A 17,486-nucleotide genomic window follows, 5' to 3' on the forward strand; every position below is an offset into this window, starting at 1 on the left:
GTAAAAATAAAACTAGTTCTCTGGATTTTAAGGGGATTGTTGATTGTTGTCTCCATCTGAAACACACTACAATCCACCCAGCTGCCTCTCAGCCTCTGCAGATCGATAACGAGGCGGATGTTCTGTCCCTCTGTTGTTCTTCTGTCCTCTCGTCTTTGTTTGTCCTCACTCGTGCGTCTCTTGCAGCGTACCAGACGACTACATCGGCCGCAGGAATCTGGAGCACGTGGAGGCCTTACAGGAGAACCCGGTCAATCCCAGTCAGGTCGTCATCGGCTACGGACGGGGTCTCATGGTCATCTGGGATGTGGAGAAGCAGAGTGCCATCCAGCACATTCCTGCCACACAGGTAACGTCACTCACCTCAGACCAGGTGCTCCGGCTTTAACAGGATACCCGTCACTCATTTATATCTTTTATTTCCTCTGCATCCTCATGCTGCCGTAGCAACTGGAGAGTGTGTGGTGGACCGAGGACGGAAGCTACATCCTCAGTTCACACAGCGACGGCAGCTACTGTCGGTGGATGGTGGGCGGAGACGACGTGAACGAGGAAGAGGAGAAGTCCGACATTCCTTACGGTGAGGAAGAAAAACCGTCCGCTGCACGTTTTCATTCACAGCCGAACATGACACGAGTTTTTCTGGAGTCTGATGATGTTTCGTCTTTTTACTGCTGCAGGACATTTCCCCTGCAAGGCCATTTCTAAAATAGTTCAGCTCCCCACAGAAGAAGGGTGAGTTCACTTTATCACACTTTATCATACTTTATCACACTTTATTTCACTTTATCACACTTTATTTCACTTTATCACACTTTATCACTTTATTACACTTTATCACATTTTATCACACTTTATCACTTTATCACACTTTATCACACTTTATTATACTTTATCACACTTTATTACACTTTATCACTTTATTATACTTTATTACACTTTATCACACTTTATTACACTATCACTTTATTACACTTTACTACACTTTATTACACTTTATTACACTTTATCACACTTTACCCCACTTTATCACACTTTATTACACTTTATCACACTTTATCACACTTGATAAAACAGTAAAATTCATTACTGACAGTGTTACACATTAATTTCTGAGCAAACTGAACTGTGTGTGTGTGTGTGTGTGTGTGTGTGTGTGTGTGTGTGTGTGTGTGTGTGTGTGTGTGTGTGTGTGTGTGTGTAGGCCTCCGTTCCTGCTGTTCAGCGGAGGCATGCCCAGGGCCAGTTACGGGGACCGACACTGTATCACAGTGATCCACAGTAAAACCCACGTGGCTCTGGACTTCACTTCAAGGATCATCGACTTCTTCGTGATCAACGATGGACCACAGCACACAGGCAGGAGATGCACACCTGCACACACCTGCACACACACACACACACACACACACACACACACACACACACACACACACACACACACACACACACACACACACACACACACACACACACACACACACACACTTTAGTTGTTTAGTTAGTTGTGAACCTGAGAATTTTATTTCCAAACAAGAAAGTTAGGTCCAGATTATTTTGTAGTTTTTTTTGTTTGCCCTTCATTTTTCAATGACACTGGGGGCTCCAGAGCCTGGTGTTCTTCTTCTCCTCATGTTGCTTAGTGACAGCTGGCAGACAGCTTTTAGATGCATTACCGCCACCTTCTGACTGGAAGAACACATTACAACCAGTTGCCTGTAAAAACAGGGGAAATAAGGAAGAGCGATAGTCGTGCACACTAATAGAATTTTTTTTTATTTTTTTTCTCTCTATTTTAACGAATATTCTAAAAATCATGTCCCATTCCCACTAAAAGCACTATGGAGCAGTTTATTTTTCATTCACCCAGGTGATGCAATACACAGTCCCACCAAAGGTGTCACTGTTCCACTGCTCAAGAGGTGGAAGTACCACAAAAACAATTTTTTTATTTTTTTTTATTTTTTTTTATTTTTTATTTTATACACTTTATTAATCCCCGAGGGGAAATTTCTTCACTACAGCAGGGGGGCTCTCAGGGGGGAGATGCTGCAGCAGGCTGCCACTAGCGCGGCGCCAGGTAACCTGACCTGAGGTGCATGTTTTTGGATGATGGGAGGAAGCCGGAGAACCCGGAGAGAACCCACGCAAGCACAGGGAGAACATGCAAACTCCGCACAGAAAGAGTTTGCATGCAATAAAGTGCCTGCAAACGTAAGGATGAAGGGTGCTTCCCAGTAAAAAAAAAAAAAAAGAAAAAAGAAGGGAGTGTGTTCACCTGATCTGGTAAACCTTAAGCATAAACAATGCACATTTTGGTAAACAACACTAAGTTAAAATAATTACTTTTGTTGCTTTACAAAAAAATATATTTTATCGTCAGGAGGATGCACCGCTGTTTAACAATGCAAAACATAACATGCCGTTTGGGTGTCCTGCTTTCACTAAAGTGGTTTCAGTCTAAAGTATGATTCAGCTGAGATGTTTTACTACCTCTCAGATTTACTCTTCAGCCCAACAGAAGAAGAAAACAGTCAGAACAACAGAGACTTAACATCTCGCAGTTCATAACATGTAAGGATTGTTGTTCTCCCTCGCCCTGCAGGAGATCCCAGAGCGCTGGTGGTTCTGGTGGAGGAGGAGCTGGTCGTGATTGACCTGCAGGCGGAGGGCTGGCCGGTCATTCAGACACCTTACCTGGTTCCCCTCCACAGCTCCGCCATCACCTGCTCCCACCACGTCTCCGCCATCCCACTCAAACTGTGGGAGAGGGTCATCGCTGCTGGAGAGCTGCAGAGCACACACTACTCTAAAAGGGTACATAGATGTTAAACATACCTTTTCATTTTGGATGCTTAATCTTCTAAAGTTTTTCAAAATAAATGATTTGATAATACGTTTCAAGCCATAAATGACTTTATCGAATGTAACTGACTGAAGAGTCATGAGATGATTATTATCATTTACTGAGATGTCCATAATCTTGTAATAAAGTCTCACCTCAATTTTTTTTTTAACATAGTTTTTATTTAAGTTTCAGAAACTTCTACAGTCAAATTCACAAATGTTCCAACTGTTTTTTTGTTTTGTTTTTTTCTATTTTTACAGCTGTAAGTTATTTATGTTATTGACAGTTCAACAAAATAAAACCCCAAAAAAGCATTCGTCCTTGGAATAGAACAACTATACAACGTAGAAAAGATAAGAATCCAAATGAAAAACAAACAAAACAGCATGAAACCAAGGATCAGGGAGGGGAGTTGTGTGTGTAGTGATGAGTGGATGTAAATGCACATTGAGGTGCATTAAGTTGGGAAGACAGTGATCCAGGTATAATTCAGACCACTTCATTGTGTTAATATAATTAATATAATATAATAATATGATAGTGGCAGGCCTCCATCTTTTACTAAAGACTTCTTTTTGGAGTCTTAAGGAATATTTTATTTGTTCCATGTGGTAAATGATGCCTTTTCTAAGTGTCTCATCTCAGCAGATATAACTTCAGTAGAAACAGATTTTATTTAAAACATATCTTCCTGTTTAAATCCCTGTTTAGTCCAGTGGGACAGTTACAGTATACCAGACAGTGTGATTCAGCCAGAGCGTTCCTGCTTTGGAAAACTATAAATCTTAAACAGTGTGTTTTAAGAAACACGAGCAGTACCTGAGATTGTGAGTCCTGATATCAGGTGACACTGCTGGGAGACGTCGGTACATACCAGCGTCTCCGTGTCTCTGAACAATCCCCTGCAGGGCTCTTCATCATGTACGGCATGCTGGACACATTCCTTCGTTTCTGGTTGAACAGACAGCATTAAGTTGGACTCGCAGCTAAACTCTCATTTCCCCTCTCTCCATGTCAGCCGTGGCCGGTAACAGGTGGTCAGAACCTGGCTCCGGATCCTCCGCAGAGAGACCTGCTGCTCACCGGGTCTGTCCAGCTGCACGTCATACATGTCCCCTCCGACACAATGCTCACCGTCTCACCGGGATCATGTTTGTTTGTCCACACAGACACGAGGACGGAACCGTGCGCTTCTGGGACGCGTCGGGAGTCTGTCTGTGTCCCATGTACAAGCTGAGCACGGCGGCCGTCTTCCACACGGACGCCGACCCCAACGACAACCTGAACCAAGGCGCCGAGGGGGAGTGGCCTCCGTTCAGGAAGGTGTGTGTGTGTGTGTGTGTGTGTGTGTGTGTGTGTGTGTGTGTGTGTGTGTTTAATACACAATCTGCAGAGAAATGACTGTCTTCTTCCTTTTTACACATCTTTTTACTTTTTCTTCAGGTGAACACCGGAGAAATATTATTAATACAGTTTTATATTATTTTAACTCTTTTTTTTATTGCTGTAAAGTACCTTCGGCTGTATTTGTATGAATGGTGCGATATGAATAGAGTTTATTATTATTATTATTATTATTATTATTATAAAGTATTTAGACAGGATATTAGTGGCTGTATTAGTAATACAGACCACAACAAAAATGGTTGGACACATTAAAACTCCTTCCAAGGAACGGAGGTAGATGAAGTGAATAGGGACAAAAATATTTATCATAATACATAGAAAAATTTTAAATGAAATAAAAAATGTTAGGCAGTTTTTTAATCATAGTCTGGTTCACATGTGGAGTTTATTATTGTCCCAGTCAGAGGTGTTGAGGGTGTAATTATATTTCTATATCAGGTTTCATTCTAATGTGGAGTTATGGAAGAAAGTCAGAAAGGGTTGCCATGGTTTCTGAAAGGTTTCCTGTGAACTGCTGACTGAGCGAAGGATCTCCAGTTTAAGACGTGTCATTATGTCCTGTTGTCTCTGGGACAGGCTGGGCAGGGCAGCTTCTCTCCTTTTAACTAGCACTGCTTGTCTGGAAAGGACACGGGTCGCTGTTGGACAGAGATCAGAGGTGGACCGTCCACGCTGGTCCAACCAGAATGTGCCTCTTTGATTGTGTACTCTGTTATTTTCAAGGACGACTCCACCAGTTGTACGCAGCGAGACGAGCTCACCAAGAACGCAGAGCATGATCAGTGTGTGAAAGCAGTTCAACAGTTTGTTCTGTCTCAGTCTGGGCTTCGATCTGCACAGTTTATCCCACAAACTAGGAAAGTATCTTTATTTTGTGTCTTTATTATGCGAGCAAAAATAACAGTTTTGAGAGAAAATTTCTCGCACTGCAATCAAAACAAGTTTGTAGGTAAAAATATATGAACTGAAAATAGAATTATTTGCATTTCCAACAAATAATTGCTCACCGTTTTGTTAGTTTTAGTCACAGAATTCTGAAGTTTGCTTATGAAACGACTTCAAAACGAATCAAAAACTTTTGCTTTCAAAAGTCAGGCTGTCACATTTGAAAACATTTCAACAGTAAAGAGCAATAATAATGATAATAATAATAACAATGACGTAGGCAGACATGATGCAGCTCAACACAGTCCTCTGCTGTCGGAGGGAGCGAGGTGTGTGTCTGCAGCTGGGCTGTGTGGCTCCAAGTCAAACCACCAATAGAAACTCCCGTCTCCGACGTAGTCCCGCCCACTTCATCCAACTCAACTGGCAAAGGGTTTCAATTCGTAAACAAAAAGTCGAGTTTCATAAGCAAAATTCTGAATCTGTGACCAAAACTGAGCAAATTTATGTGAAATGTAATCATTTTATTTCAGTTTATATATTTTTACTGATAAACTTGATTTTTTTTATTGCAGTGTGAGAAATTTGTTTGCATATTAACGACACAAAAATACCTTCATACTAACTGTTGATGTGGTGTTTGAAAGATGAGGCTGTTGACCAGGGAGAGTTTCCATCAGTCAGATGGGATGTGGGGAATCCATAACACAGGATCCTGATGTCAGTCAGGATATTTCAGCCTCCACTGCTTTCATTTTGACCTTTTTTTAAATTTGTTATTCTCAACTCTTTTTTTTTTTTTTTAACTCTGTGTAGTACAAGCCTCCAGTTTAAGAAGTGCTTCCCTGAAGCTCCTCCTGACATGTTTCGTTCCAGGTGGGCTGTTTCGACCCGTACAGTGACGACCCGCGGCTCGGCATCCAGAAGATCCATCTGTGTAAATACAGCGGTTATCTGACTGTAGCCGGCACCGCTGGACAGGTGACTGTTTGTTTCTTAGTAGTAAACTGTAGGTGTCAAACCCTTCCTAATGTTTTTTGCAAGTGTAGCAAAATAATGTCTCCGAGTTTGAATGAATAGGCTGTTCTTTAGTTGAAGGGTTGGACTTTCTCTACAAGCATTATTTGTACCATCACAATTTGAAAGCTGATCTTGGTCCCATTCAACTTACACAAGTGTGATTTGGACACTTAAAGCTTTCAGTCTGTAAACATCAAGAATGGACTTAAATGGGAAAGTATGAAACATTGAGTGTCCAGCAGTTAAACTTTAGAGATGAATTATATTTTCATTTTCGCTCTGCGATTTTTAATGAGAAAAGGAAGTGATGTTATTTTAAGGATTTTTACCTGATCATTTTAATGAAAAAAACATCTCCGATACAAAGTTCAGTATTTTACATCCATCTTAAAACAGGGGATTTATCATGATTTATTATTTTATGGTTTTTAAATTGATGTGCTGATTCCTCATTTAATTGATGGCGACCCATCATTATGTCACCCACTGGTTTGTGAGCTGTCCCATTTGAACGCTCTCCTTCAGGCCTGACATCCAATTAGAAGGACCTCCACCACCAGGACACTGATCAGGAGTGGACATAGTGAAGGACATCTTAATGAATGCATTGGCTTGGCTTCCCTCCTCAGAGTCTTACGTCCTTTTTTTATAAACAGTTGATGATTGACACTGAGCTAGTGGAGCTAGTAGCCTGTTAGCATTGGTGCATGAACAAAGTGAACCGGAGAGCTGTTAGTTTGTTCAAAGGTCGACTGTTTCCTGCTGAGTGAATAAATCGTCAGGTTTAATGGCTCCACTGAACGCTAATGGTTAAACATTCCACAAATAGCTGACTGTAACTGAAGCTTCAGGGTCGCAGCGACCACATCAACACTGCAGGGGCAATCTGTTGCAGATAGAAACCAACTGCTAGATGTCTCTAAATCCTACCAACTGCTCCTTTAAGGTGAAAAATGTGAGACAGAAGTGAGTTTAAAAAAACCTGAAACCTGGAGAAAATCTGATTTGTTTCAAGCAGAGTGATGATATGATGACTAAACGTGTGTTTTAGGGATGTTTTGTTTTTGTGTTTCATTACGTTTTCTACCACGGACAGAAAGAGTCAAACAACAACAGTAAAAGTTTAAATACGTGACTGAAAGAATATTTCATGAAGTGCTTGGAGGGAAGTTAAAGTCCTGTGTTGTTTCCTCCATTCTCTGATCTGTGCACGCACACGTATGTAGAGTGAGAAGTCGGTTTGTTCACGCATATTATTTAAAGAACTGATTGTCCGAACTATGAAAATCCACCACATCAAAATCCATCTCTGCACGCACACATCTGTGACCATTTAATCTACAGTGTGACTGAGTATCACTCGTCTCCTCGTGGGGGCTGCTGATATTCGTTATGTTATGTCCTTCGCCGAGGCCTCGTTGGACGTGACGTCATCCTGCTGGTTCACGGTGTGTTTGTGTTTGCAGATCTTGGTGCTGGAGCTGAACGACGAGGCAGCAGAGCAGACGGTCGAAGCCAAAGTTATAGACCTGCTTCAGGGCCAAGAAGGATTCCGCTGGAAGGTAAAGAGACTCAGTCGGTGTCTTTAACAGGACAAACATCTGCAGAGAGGCCACTTTAAAAACACCTCCATCCATGTTAACACACACACAGAGCAACGGAGGACAGAAGACCACAGAAGAAGAAGTGTCTGCTGCTGGGAAGCATTTCAGTTACAGAAAGATTTAGATGTAGCTTCATCACAGAACCACTACAAGTCCAATGATGGTCTCTGCAGGTTTTTTCTACAACACCAAGTCAGAGGTTTTTTTTTGGAAAAGTTTCATTTTTGGGGAGAAAAATGCCGATTTAAGGTGTTTTTGGTCAGCTGACCTGAATCATCACGTCTGAAGCTGAAATATTTCCAAACTAAACTCCTCCTCTCAGATTGACTGTCTGCCTGTCTGTCTATCTGTCTGCTGCATGATGACTTTGAAGCTTCTCCGTGTCGCTTTAAAGAAAGAGTAGCGGATGTTTCACCAGTGTTTTAGTTTTCCTCCCATTGTGGTAAACCTGAAAAACATTTTAGAAATATATTCTAGCCATATTTTTAATTCATTGTTTTTTTCTGAAGAAGGAGCGAACACAAAACTATTTAAATGTTTTGGGGGAAAAACTGTCATGACTGAATTTGGCATCGCTGCTGGTTTGAATAGTTTTGATGCTGGCGAGTGTTTCACATTTTGGTGTTAATTATTGTTGGTGTGTAAAAACCTTTATGCTGGACAGGCAGCCAAAACAGCTGCATTTATAAAGACAACAGTGGATCGGAGAGACAAATACATGTCAGCTCTTATATTTACCTAACAGCAGGGTTTCTGTCCTTCTATCATTGTTGGCCATCAAACGCTGGACTTCTTGCAGCAGTTGAATCCTCCTCTCGTCCTTTAGGGCCACACTCGGCTGGACGTGCGTGAGGAGCCGGTGATGTTCCCTCCGGGCTTCCAGCCCTTCGCTCTGGTGCAGTGTCAGCCCCCCGCCGTGGTCACCGCCCTCACCCTGCACTCAGAGTGGAAGCTGGTGGGCTTCGGCACCAGCCACGGCTTCGGGTTGTATGACTACCAACAGAAGAACAATGTCCTCATCAAGTAAGGAGACACAGCTGTATGTGTACGTGGAGGTTCCTCCAGTTTGGGACTGCTGCAGAGTTACATGCTGGAAAAAAGTTCAAGTAACAGAGTTTATTAGATACATCTGTAAACTGTGAGAGAGAGTGTGTGTGTGTGTGTGTGTGTGTGTGTGTGTGTGTGTGTGTGTGTGTGTGTGTGTGTGTGTGTGTGTGAGGAGGTCAAAGATCACAGCATCTACTAGACAGGCAGCGTTCTTCAAATACTGAAACAGATGTATTGAAGTTGTTTTTTTTATTCTTGACAGTTTTTTAAAATACTGTTTTGTCCTTAAGTGACTCGGTGTAATTATTTTGTGTATTTTAGACATATTACAGAAAACTATGGTTGAAATACAACATTAACGACCAAAATGATCAAGCAATCAAAAATGAAATGTAGAAAAAATGTCCCAGAGGTTACAAAAGGGTTAAAACGTCTGAAAGCTTTTTAAACCATTGAAACGAAATTATTTTTATATTGACGTTACATTTTAAGTGCAGGTTATTTTGCTCATTCTGTGATCCTTGCGTGTACTAATACACACACATCTTTGCAATAAGACACACACGAAATTACACATTGGTTCATACTTAATTAGAAATGAGGAATTTTAATTTGAAACAGATACAGGAAGTTGCAGCAGGGGGCTTTTATTGTGAAGTAGCTACAGGAAATGTATATCTGCAACCAGCAATAAATATCTGAACTCTTGAGGTAACATTAACACATTTGATAATCTTGCTAATGAGTTTATGTTTTTTCCAAATTGCAGGTGCACACTAAACCCGAGCGACCAGCTGGCCATGGAGGGTCCTCTGTCCAGAGTGAAGAGCATCAAGAAGTCCCTGCGCCAGTCCTTCAGGAGGATCCGACGCAGCCGAGTCTCTCTGAGGAAGCATCACGTCAACAACGCTGCCAAGGTAGCAGCGCCGAGCCGCTCGGCCTCCTCACGTCCAGGTTCTTCTGTCCACACTTCACGTCCAGGTCCTTCTGTCCACCTCCTCACGTCTGTACGTCTCTCCTCTCTAAGCAGCTGCAGGAGGCCAACGCTCGTCTGGAGGCGGAGCTGGCGGAGATGGAGCTGGCTCCCGTCCAGAGGAAGATCGAGGCTCGCTCCTCAGACGACTCCTTCACCGGCCTCGTACGGACGCTCTACTTCGCCGACACCTTCCTCTCAGACAGTGAGTTTCCTCATCCAACACTTAGCCTGAAAATAAAACGGCCCATCAGGAAACGGATCATTTCACATGAACAAAAGGTTTCTGTCCCTTCTGATGTCCCTCAGAGCATCTCCATTCACGTCTCCTTATTTCCTTGTAGGTTCACGTAACACACCCTCCCTATGGGCGGGGACTAATGGTGGCTGTGTGTTCGCCTACATGCTCCGCCTCCCTCCTGTCGAGCACAGAGCAGACGAGCCCATCACCGCACACCCAGGTGAGGAACACAAGGTTATGACATGTGGGTGGACTATTCTCTGACCTCTGTCCTCCTGCTGTAACGGCCTCTCTCCTCTGACCCCGCCTCCTTTACTTCAGCCAAGGAAATCCAGCTGATGCACCGCGCGCCTGTGGTTGGTATCGTGGTGCTGGACGGTCACGGGGCTCCGCTCCCTGAACCTCTGGAGGTGGCCCACGACCTGGCTCGCTCACCGGACATGCAGGGATCACATCACCTGCTGGTCATATCGGAGGAACAGTTTAAGGTCAGAGTCACACACACCAGTGTCACCTGCACGCGCGTGGGCCACCGGTCGGTCTTATGTTCAAGGACTTCCATTTTCACAACGTTCTTTTTGAATGGAGAGTGCCAGTGTTGCATTGTGGGTTGTTTGTAGTCTTAATGTTGTGGGGTTAGCAGATGTGTCTCCCACCATCTGTCAGTCAACTCTTAGTATCACATGATGATCTGAAAAATGCTGACTGCCAGTGTCTTCTGCCAATTTAGTAATTAAATACTATTTGATAATATAATCAGCACATTATTTGATCATTGATTTGATACAGCGGACGTGATCTGCTACCGGTGAGATTTGACGATCAATGCTGGTTAAAAATGAGTTTCTGCTTCCTGAAGGATTCTCCTTCATCGCTTTAGAAAATGCTGATTTAAAAAAAAAAAAAAAAAATTTAACCCTGGAATTTTTTTAACACGAGTGAACTGAACACTTTACAAATAAAAACCTCTAAATATATTTTCACATTATCTCAAATTTGCTGCTTAAATTGTACCACAATAATTTCTCTCGGTGAAGATCTGATTTTGTTAAAAAGATGTGAAGTTGAACTGATGTGACTTCAAACTGAGGTGTGTTCCTGTGTGTTCAGGTGTTCACGCTGCCGAAGGTCAGTGCGAAGATGAAGTTGAAGCTGACGGCCGTGGACGGCTCCCGAGTGCGACGGGTGGGCGTGGCCTGGTTCGGCAGCAGTCGGACCGAGGACTACGGCGAGAGCGGCCTGGTGGTTCTGACCAATCAGGGCGACGTCCATGTGGTGTCACTGCCGCACGTGAAGATGCAGGTTCATTACCCCTGTGTCCGCCGAGAGGACGTCAGCGGCATCGCCTCCTGTGTCTTCACGAAGCATGGACAAGGTAAAGACACGCCCACATTTATACCGCTGGACCAACTGAGGTTATTTCAGTTCTGTCTTATTTGTAGAGCGCCCAATCACAAGATAATATATTACAGTACATCACCAGTGAGGACCAGACTGGATAAAAAAGTGTTTGTATCTTCAGGTCTGTAAAATGGTTCCGATCCAGGAGTGTCTTCAGCTGCAATACCAGCGAGTGCCACTAGAGGTCGGCTCCAAAAAGCCTCCGGCTCCATAGACTCCCATTCAACTTCTCTCATCAAATCCAAAGTGAATAAAATGTGTCCATCAGTTATCTCGGTGTTGTTAGCTAAAGTCACTCCTTCTTATTAGTTTTCTGGAGGTCCATCTGAAAATAATCCCTCATTCATTAGAAAAGAAGATTCAAGAAGACCTGTTTTTGGGGGCGTGTCTGTTTGATTGACAGGCCTGTGGTGCAGTCAGGTTACAGCTATCGGTGGGCGGGACGTAGTATCGTCAGGTTTCCAATCAGATCGGTCAGATCCACCGCTGGCTCCTCCCCCAGCTCGTCCAAATATGGTCACTTCCTGCTCCAAACCGCTCCGAACTAACAAGATGGTGACGGACAGAATCTGAACTGGAGGATTCATAACGTTCACAAACCAACGATAACGTCACTGATGGTTGATGACATCACTGATGGTTGATGACATCACTGATGGATGGATCTTGGTGAAGACCTCAGCAACTACAGCCTCAAACAGCCCATTGAAAATTGTCAATACGGTTTCACTGCGGTTATTGACATGGGTCCAATCCCAGCTGTCCTCTCGGCCCTCCGCTCTGCAGGTTGTCCTGTTTCATTCAGGGGTCATCCAGCCCTCCAAACTGAGCGCTTTAAGAAGCAAATGGAGACGTAAAAGACAAACCGAAACAACGTAACGTGAAAAATGGCTGACATTGTTTTGTAATCTGGAAGTGCATCTTTGGGATAATACAACTATTTCTGGTTCAAACAGATGAATGAAGTCTTGTTTGTGAGCATAAACAGCAGATTCTCTGAGTTTCACTGTTTGGTCATCATACTATATATTTCTATTTCTGAGACTTAATAGAATAATGGAGGTGAATTTGGGATCCTGAGTGGTGTCCCATTGCCTTAGTTTAAGATTTCAAGCGCTGCACCTTCTAGCGCCGTTCTGAAGGGCTCGACCCGACAGAGGCCCTGCTGAACGGGGGCGGGGCCACAGTGTGTGTGCTTTCCCATTCACACTGGTACACAGCACCAGACTTGGTATGTTGATGCTGAAGTGGATTTGTTACGGAGATTCGACCTCCAGTGTTCAGCTCTGAATGCTGCTGCATTCTTAAGCTTGTTAAAGTCTACTTTCTGCAGCCCAGAAACAAAAAGGACGAAGTGTTTGTCCTGTTTTTAAGTCCACAGAAGTCATGTTGTTTGTGTTCTCCTCTGTACCAGTTGTCTCTGCTCCTCCTTGTTTTTAAAAGCCCCTTTGTGCCGGTGTTTTCCTCCTCCAGGCTTCTACCTGATCTCTCCGTCTGAGTTTGAACGCTTCTCTCTGTCCACCCGCCACCTGGTGGAGCCTCGCTGCCTGGTGGAGGCTCCTCTCCACTCAGGCTCCGCCCACCAGCGCCGGCTCCAGTCCGACGGAGCTTCGTCTGCTCACAAGTACGCACAGTTCAAGTCTCTGTGTTTTCATCTTCTTCCAGGATGAGTTGTCACAGGAACTGATGAGTCTTTGTCTTCTGTGTCCTTCTAGGATCAGACAGGACAGCGAGGACGCAGGTAACGTGTCCTTCACAGATACTTTGTAGTCATAGAAACCAGCTTCATACTAAATGTGCATGTTCACTGAGGAACATCACATGTTTACGTGTGTTTGATGTTAACTCTGTGCATGTGCTAATGTGCTGCCTGTTTACACACACACACACACACACACACACACACACACACACACACACACACACACACACACACACACACACACACACACACACACACACACGCCCTGTTTGTGGCTGACTACTGACGTGTGTCCTGCCTGCTGCTGTGTGTTCCAGAGAGTGCAGCTAGACGTGTTATGGAGCATGCTTTGCTGAATGACGAGAGTGAGTACTGAACATGGAGGATGTAGTGAAACTCAGAGATGATGATGATGATGATGAGGAGGAGGAGGAGGAGAAGAAGTCCCAGAGGAGCTCTTCAGTCTCTGTGTTCGGATTTTTTTAGCATCTGGCTTCAGGTGTGTTTGCATCATGTGCTGCTCTGAACTGCTGTCAGCTTTGTGCTCAGTGAGCCAGCTGGACAGCTGAGCCGTCACTCAGCATGACTTCCTGTTGTGGCTGCGCTGCTGCTGCAGGTCTGATGTCAGTGTGTTGTGTTGTGTTGTGTTGTGTTGTGTTGTGTTGTGTTGTGTTGTGTTGTGTTGTGTTGTGTTGTGTTGTGTTGTGTTGTGTTGTGTTGTGTTGTGTTGTGTTGTGTTGTGTTGTGTTGTGTTTAAAGGACTGCAAGTTACAGTGGTGTTGTGTTTTGTTGCAGAAGTCCTTCAGGAGATCCAGAAGTCACTAGAAGGAGACCAGACGTAAGTATGAGTCCGTTCAGTCTGTGACAATCATTTCATGAATTCATATTTATTAATAAATTGGAGCGGCTCTGAAGTTCGCTGCTCAGTAAACAGTTGAAAATGTTAAATATGAAGTCTTTTAGATTTTTGACAGATATTTTTACTTATACATTTAGTACAGAGTTAGGCTGTCACAATATAGTGATATTAGAGGAAATATTGATATTGTGTCCATTTTATTTATCTTTGTTTGTCTTGATTGAAATGTTCCAATAAAAGCAGCTGTGCCTCCACTCTGCACTTCTGTGGTCGTTCTCATCAACTGAACTCACTACAGACTTTTCATCCCAGCCAAGTTTTATTTTTTTTATAGATATTCATGTTTGTAATAGATGTGACATTGAGCTAGAAATCAACATACATGGAAGGTGTTTAAATAAAGGCACTTAAACTGCAGAAATGTTTAAAAATCCTGATGTTCAGTGAGGTGGAGTTTTTTCTTTAAAAAAACACAAGAACCACTTACAGTATCATTAGAGTATTGAATCAATATGAAATTTGACTTGTTGTTTTTGCCTCAATGAATGATGAAATAATGTTTGAATAATAATCTGACGTTCAGAGAAAGCCTGTTAAACTCAGTTCTTCTGTGACGGTTCTTCATGACCAACTTTGATGCTTCTTCTTTCAGATGAGTTGAGATGGACTGAAACAGGTGTCTGGCACCAAAAGTGTTATTGTGATGCTGAATGCATTTATTAATTAATAGAACCATCCGTTCATTAGAGGGCTCTCTTCCAGCCTCGCGTACCTCCAGTGGTCAAACACTCAGAAGCAGAATCAGCTTCATGTGCGCTCAATTTGACTTTTGGTTCTCTCAATCAATTTACAATTTAATTCAGTACAAAAGAACCAGAACAACAAATCCTAACAAAGTGTGAGCTGGTGTTTTGGACTTTAGAAGTGAGAATTACAAGTGAACATGTAGCATCCCGTCTGTAACTGTCCTGCTGATGAAGTGTTGTCTGCTCTGCAGGTCGTTCCTGGAGAATAATGTGAAGAGTGCTGTAGCTTGAGAAGCTTCTCTGGACGGTCCAGGTGAGAATAAAGTGGCGGCATGTTTTTCATTCATCAGCCCCTCCAGGAGTTTTTGAGGATTATTGTGATCAAAACTGTTAGATTTTTGCACCAGATTGCTTTAAAAATTGCAATTTAATTTGGGTTTTAAGTGAGTTTTTTTGAATTGCTAGTCAAGAAAGAAAAATGAAAAAAAAAAAAAATTTAAGCACTACCTGATAAAAGAATAAATATATGATCACGTCCTGTGATAATAATCCTGCTGCACATCACAGAAATATTTTAGTTACATAAGGTCCTAAAAGCTCCTAAAAGGTCCTCCTAAAAGGTCCTAAAAGCTGCATATGTTTCCAGAACAGAGCGTCTGTGACTGGAATATAGAAACAAGGACTACATCAGCCTTTCAAAATAAGAGCTTTAGATGCTGTTTAATTCATGTTCATTCAACACATAGACCTGCTGGATGAAACAAACAAAGAGACGTCTCTGACAACTGGACGTGTGGACAAAACTCATTTAACATCCAGTAATATGGAATCACTTCCTTTGATCACAAAGATGTAATCATCATTTTAATGTGAAGAACACATTTCACTTCCTGTTTCTCCTCTTGTTCTATTTGGTGATGAAAACAGGAGCAGAGACTTTCTGATTAAATGTTATTTCTGTTGATAAAGTCCGTTTTATTTGAAAAGATCTACTTTATGTTGTTAACATTTTCAGCACAGATTCAGATGACGATGTTTTAGTGTGAAAAAAATTGCAGGAATTTAAAAACATTGCAAGCTACGCAAATATTGCAGAGTTTGCTTGAATTTGCGTTGATTATTAGGACCACCAGTTTTCCTGGAGGGAGTGATTAGGTCCTGAATCATGACGTCGTGGACAGTTTCAGGCTCAGAGTTTGTCTGCTGTGTCCTCAGAGAGCCGACATGCTGAGGTGTATGAAGCAGACCGCAGTCGTCCTGCAGCAGCACTCGCCCCCAGCTCAGCTGACACACCTACTACTGACCCCTGACCCCTCGCCTCAGTGACTGCCACCGACCCCGCCCACTCACCCACCCCAACCTCCCCTCCACTGACTCTGAGCTCTGGGCCCCCGTAGAGACACCGCGGGGCTCCCGGCGGTGGTGCTGAGGGTGGAGGGAGACACCAGCTGTGCCTAAGGACCACACACTGTCGCCTCGGCGTGGTCGCGACCATTTAACCCAAAGCTACATGAAGCACATTCCTGACTAGTGACCAACGCCTCAATCCATCCAACCAGCAACCGTACGGCTGCTGCAGACGCCATTTAAATCCTCACACCTCTCTGAAGGCCTTCATCACCGCCAGCCTGGACCTGAGTCTTCAATCACCGAACTCCGCCTGCATCTCTCGAGCCTTCATCTCCTCACAGGGACACAAAGCTGGAGGACATGTGGGGGATGATCTGAATAATGTTGACAAAAGTATTTTGTGATTTGTGCCTGTTTTTATTTTAATTTTTTTTTATTTGAAATCTTACATTTATACGGAAGCCCATTTGTGCCAGGAAAAAGAAAAAGATTAAAAGTTTAGTGATTAGAAAAAAACTAAATTCACATGATGCGACATTAGATTAAAAATGAGATGCCACCAAAACATCTGTACTGTTGATAATAATTGATACATTACCCCAATATTAATTTTAAGTTAAACTCATGAGATCCAACGTCAAAGATTGAGATACTAAATGGTTTTTTTAATTTATTTTTTTATGTAAAATAATAGAATGACTCAGGATTCATGTGCTTTGAAGCCAATGCTGTTAAAAAGAAAAGGGGGTCAGGATTACTTTTTTTCAATCAAAACTTTGTTCTGTGCCTAAAGTTTTTTTTTTTTTTTTAGTCAAGATCTTGACAAGCATCTTAATTTATACTTCATCACAGTTTTTACTCAAAGTCACAAATTTTAACCTAAAAAATTTGACATTGTGTCCAATAATTTTGGTTTTGTAGTTGTTGTTTTTTTTTGTCATAATTGATTTTTATTTGGTAACTCAACTTTCACGTGGCATCTTGTATTTTTGACTTATAGTTTTTACATCTATCAGTCTTTAAATATTTATTCAGTAAATCTCATCATTATTACTTGACTAAATTACTTGCTATTTTTGTCATAACTTTCTCAAAATTTTACATCAGAACTTGTCACAATTTGCCTTCTATTTCTTAATTTGTTTCTTATTTTGACATAAATGAGCTCCGTACTATTCAGATGAACAATCAAGCAAAATGTTTAGTGATGCCCCAAATGTTAGAAAAGAAAAAGTTGTTTTGTGTATGTTGAACCACACTGATTTTTGGTTTTTTATTGACTCAACTTTTACTAAATTAGTAACAGCTGCTACAACCCCGGCCCACCCCACGCCCGTCCACTCTAAGGTAAACCGGCCATAGGTACTTCTGCACTACTGCAGAGCTCACAATGCTGTACTGTT

General features: G+C 42.6%; 1 protein-coding gene across 1 annotated transcript in view; it reads left to right on the forward strand.

The window, feature by feature from the left end:
• The window catches only part of llgl2 (LLGL scribble cell polarity complex component 2), a 41,535-nt gene extending 24,778 nt beyond the window's left edge, over nt 1–16,757 (forward strand). The window contains exons 7-27 of the mRNA XM_069722487.1: nt 187–349; nt 448–580; nt 681–735; nt 1,205–1,359; nt 2,606–2,817; nt 3,867–3,934; nt 4,018–4,171; nt 6,017–6,121; nt 7,627–7,722; nt 8,591–8,787; nt 9,581–9,728; nt 9,842–9,989; nt 10,129–10,245; nt 10,347–10,513; nt 11,136–11,400; nt 12,900–13,050; nt 13,142–13,167; nt 13,446–13,493; nt 13,924–13,966; nt 14,985–15,046; nt 15,949–16,757. Of these exons, the coding sequence (XP_069578588.1) occupies nt 187–349; nt 448–580; nt 681–735; nt 1,205–1,359; nt 2,606–2,817; nt 3,867–3,934; nt 4,018–4,171; nt 6,017–6,121; nt 7,627–7,722; nt 8,591–8,787; nt 9,581–9,728; nt 9,842–9,989; nt 10,129–10,245; nt 10,347–10,513; nt 11,136–11,400; nt 12,900–13,050; nt 13,142–13,167; nt 13,446–13,493; nt 13,924–13,966; nt 14,985–15,024 (2,491 nt within the window). The 3' untranslated portion in view covers nt 15,025–15,046; nt 15,949–16,757. The remainder of the gene's footprint in view (nt 1–186; nt 350–447; nt 581–680; nt 736–1,204; nt 1,360–2,605; nt 2,818–3,866; nt 3,935–4,017; nt 4,172–6,016; nt 6,122–7,626; nt 7,723–8,590; nt 8,788–9,580; nt 9,729–9,841; nt 9,990–10,128; nt 10,246–10,346; nt 10,514–11,135; nt 11,401–12,899; nt 13,051–13,141; nt 13,168–13,445; nt 13,494–13,923; nt 13,967–14,984; nt 15,047–15,948) is intronic.
• The last annotated feature ends 729 nt before the right edge of the window (nt 16,758–17,486 follow it).

This window comes from Brachyistius frenatus, unplaced genomic scaffold, assembly GCF_029030835.1.
Source record: "Brachyistius frenatus isolate BFR_SWC_R1_liver_20210118 unplaced genomic scaffold, ASM2903083v1 Contig_293, whole genome shotgun sequence".
Classification (NCBI taxonomy): Eukaryota; Metazoa; Chordata; class Actinopteri; family Embiotocidae; genus Brachyistius; species Brachyistius frenatus.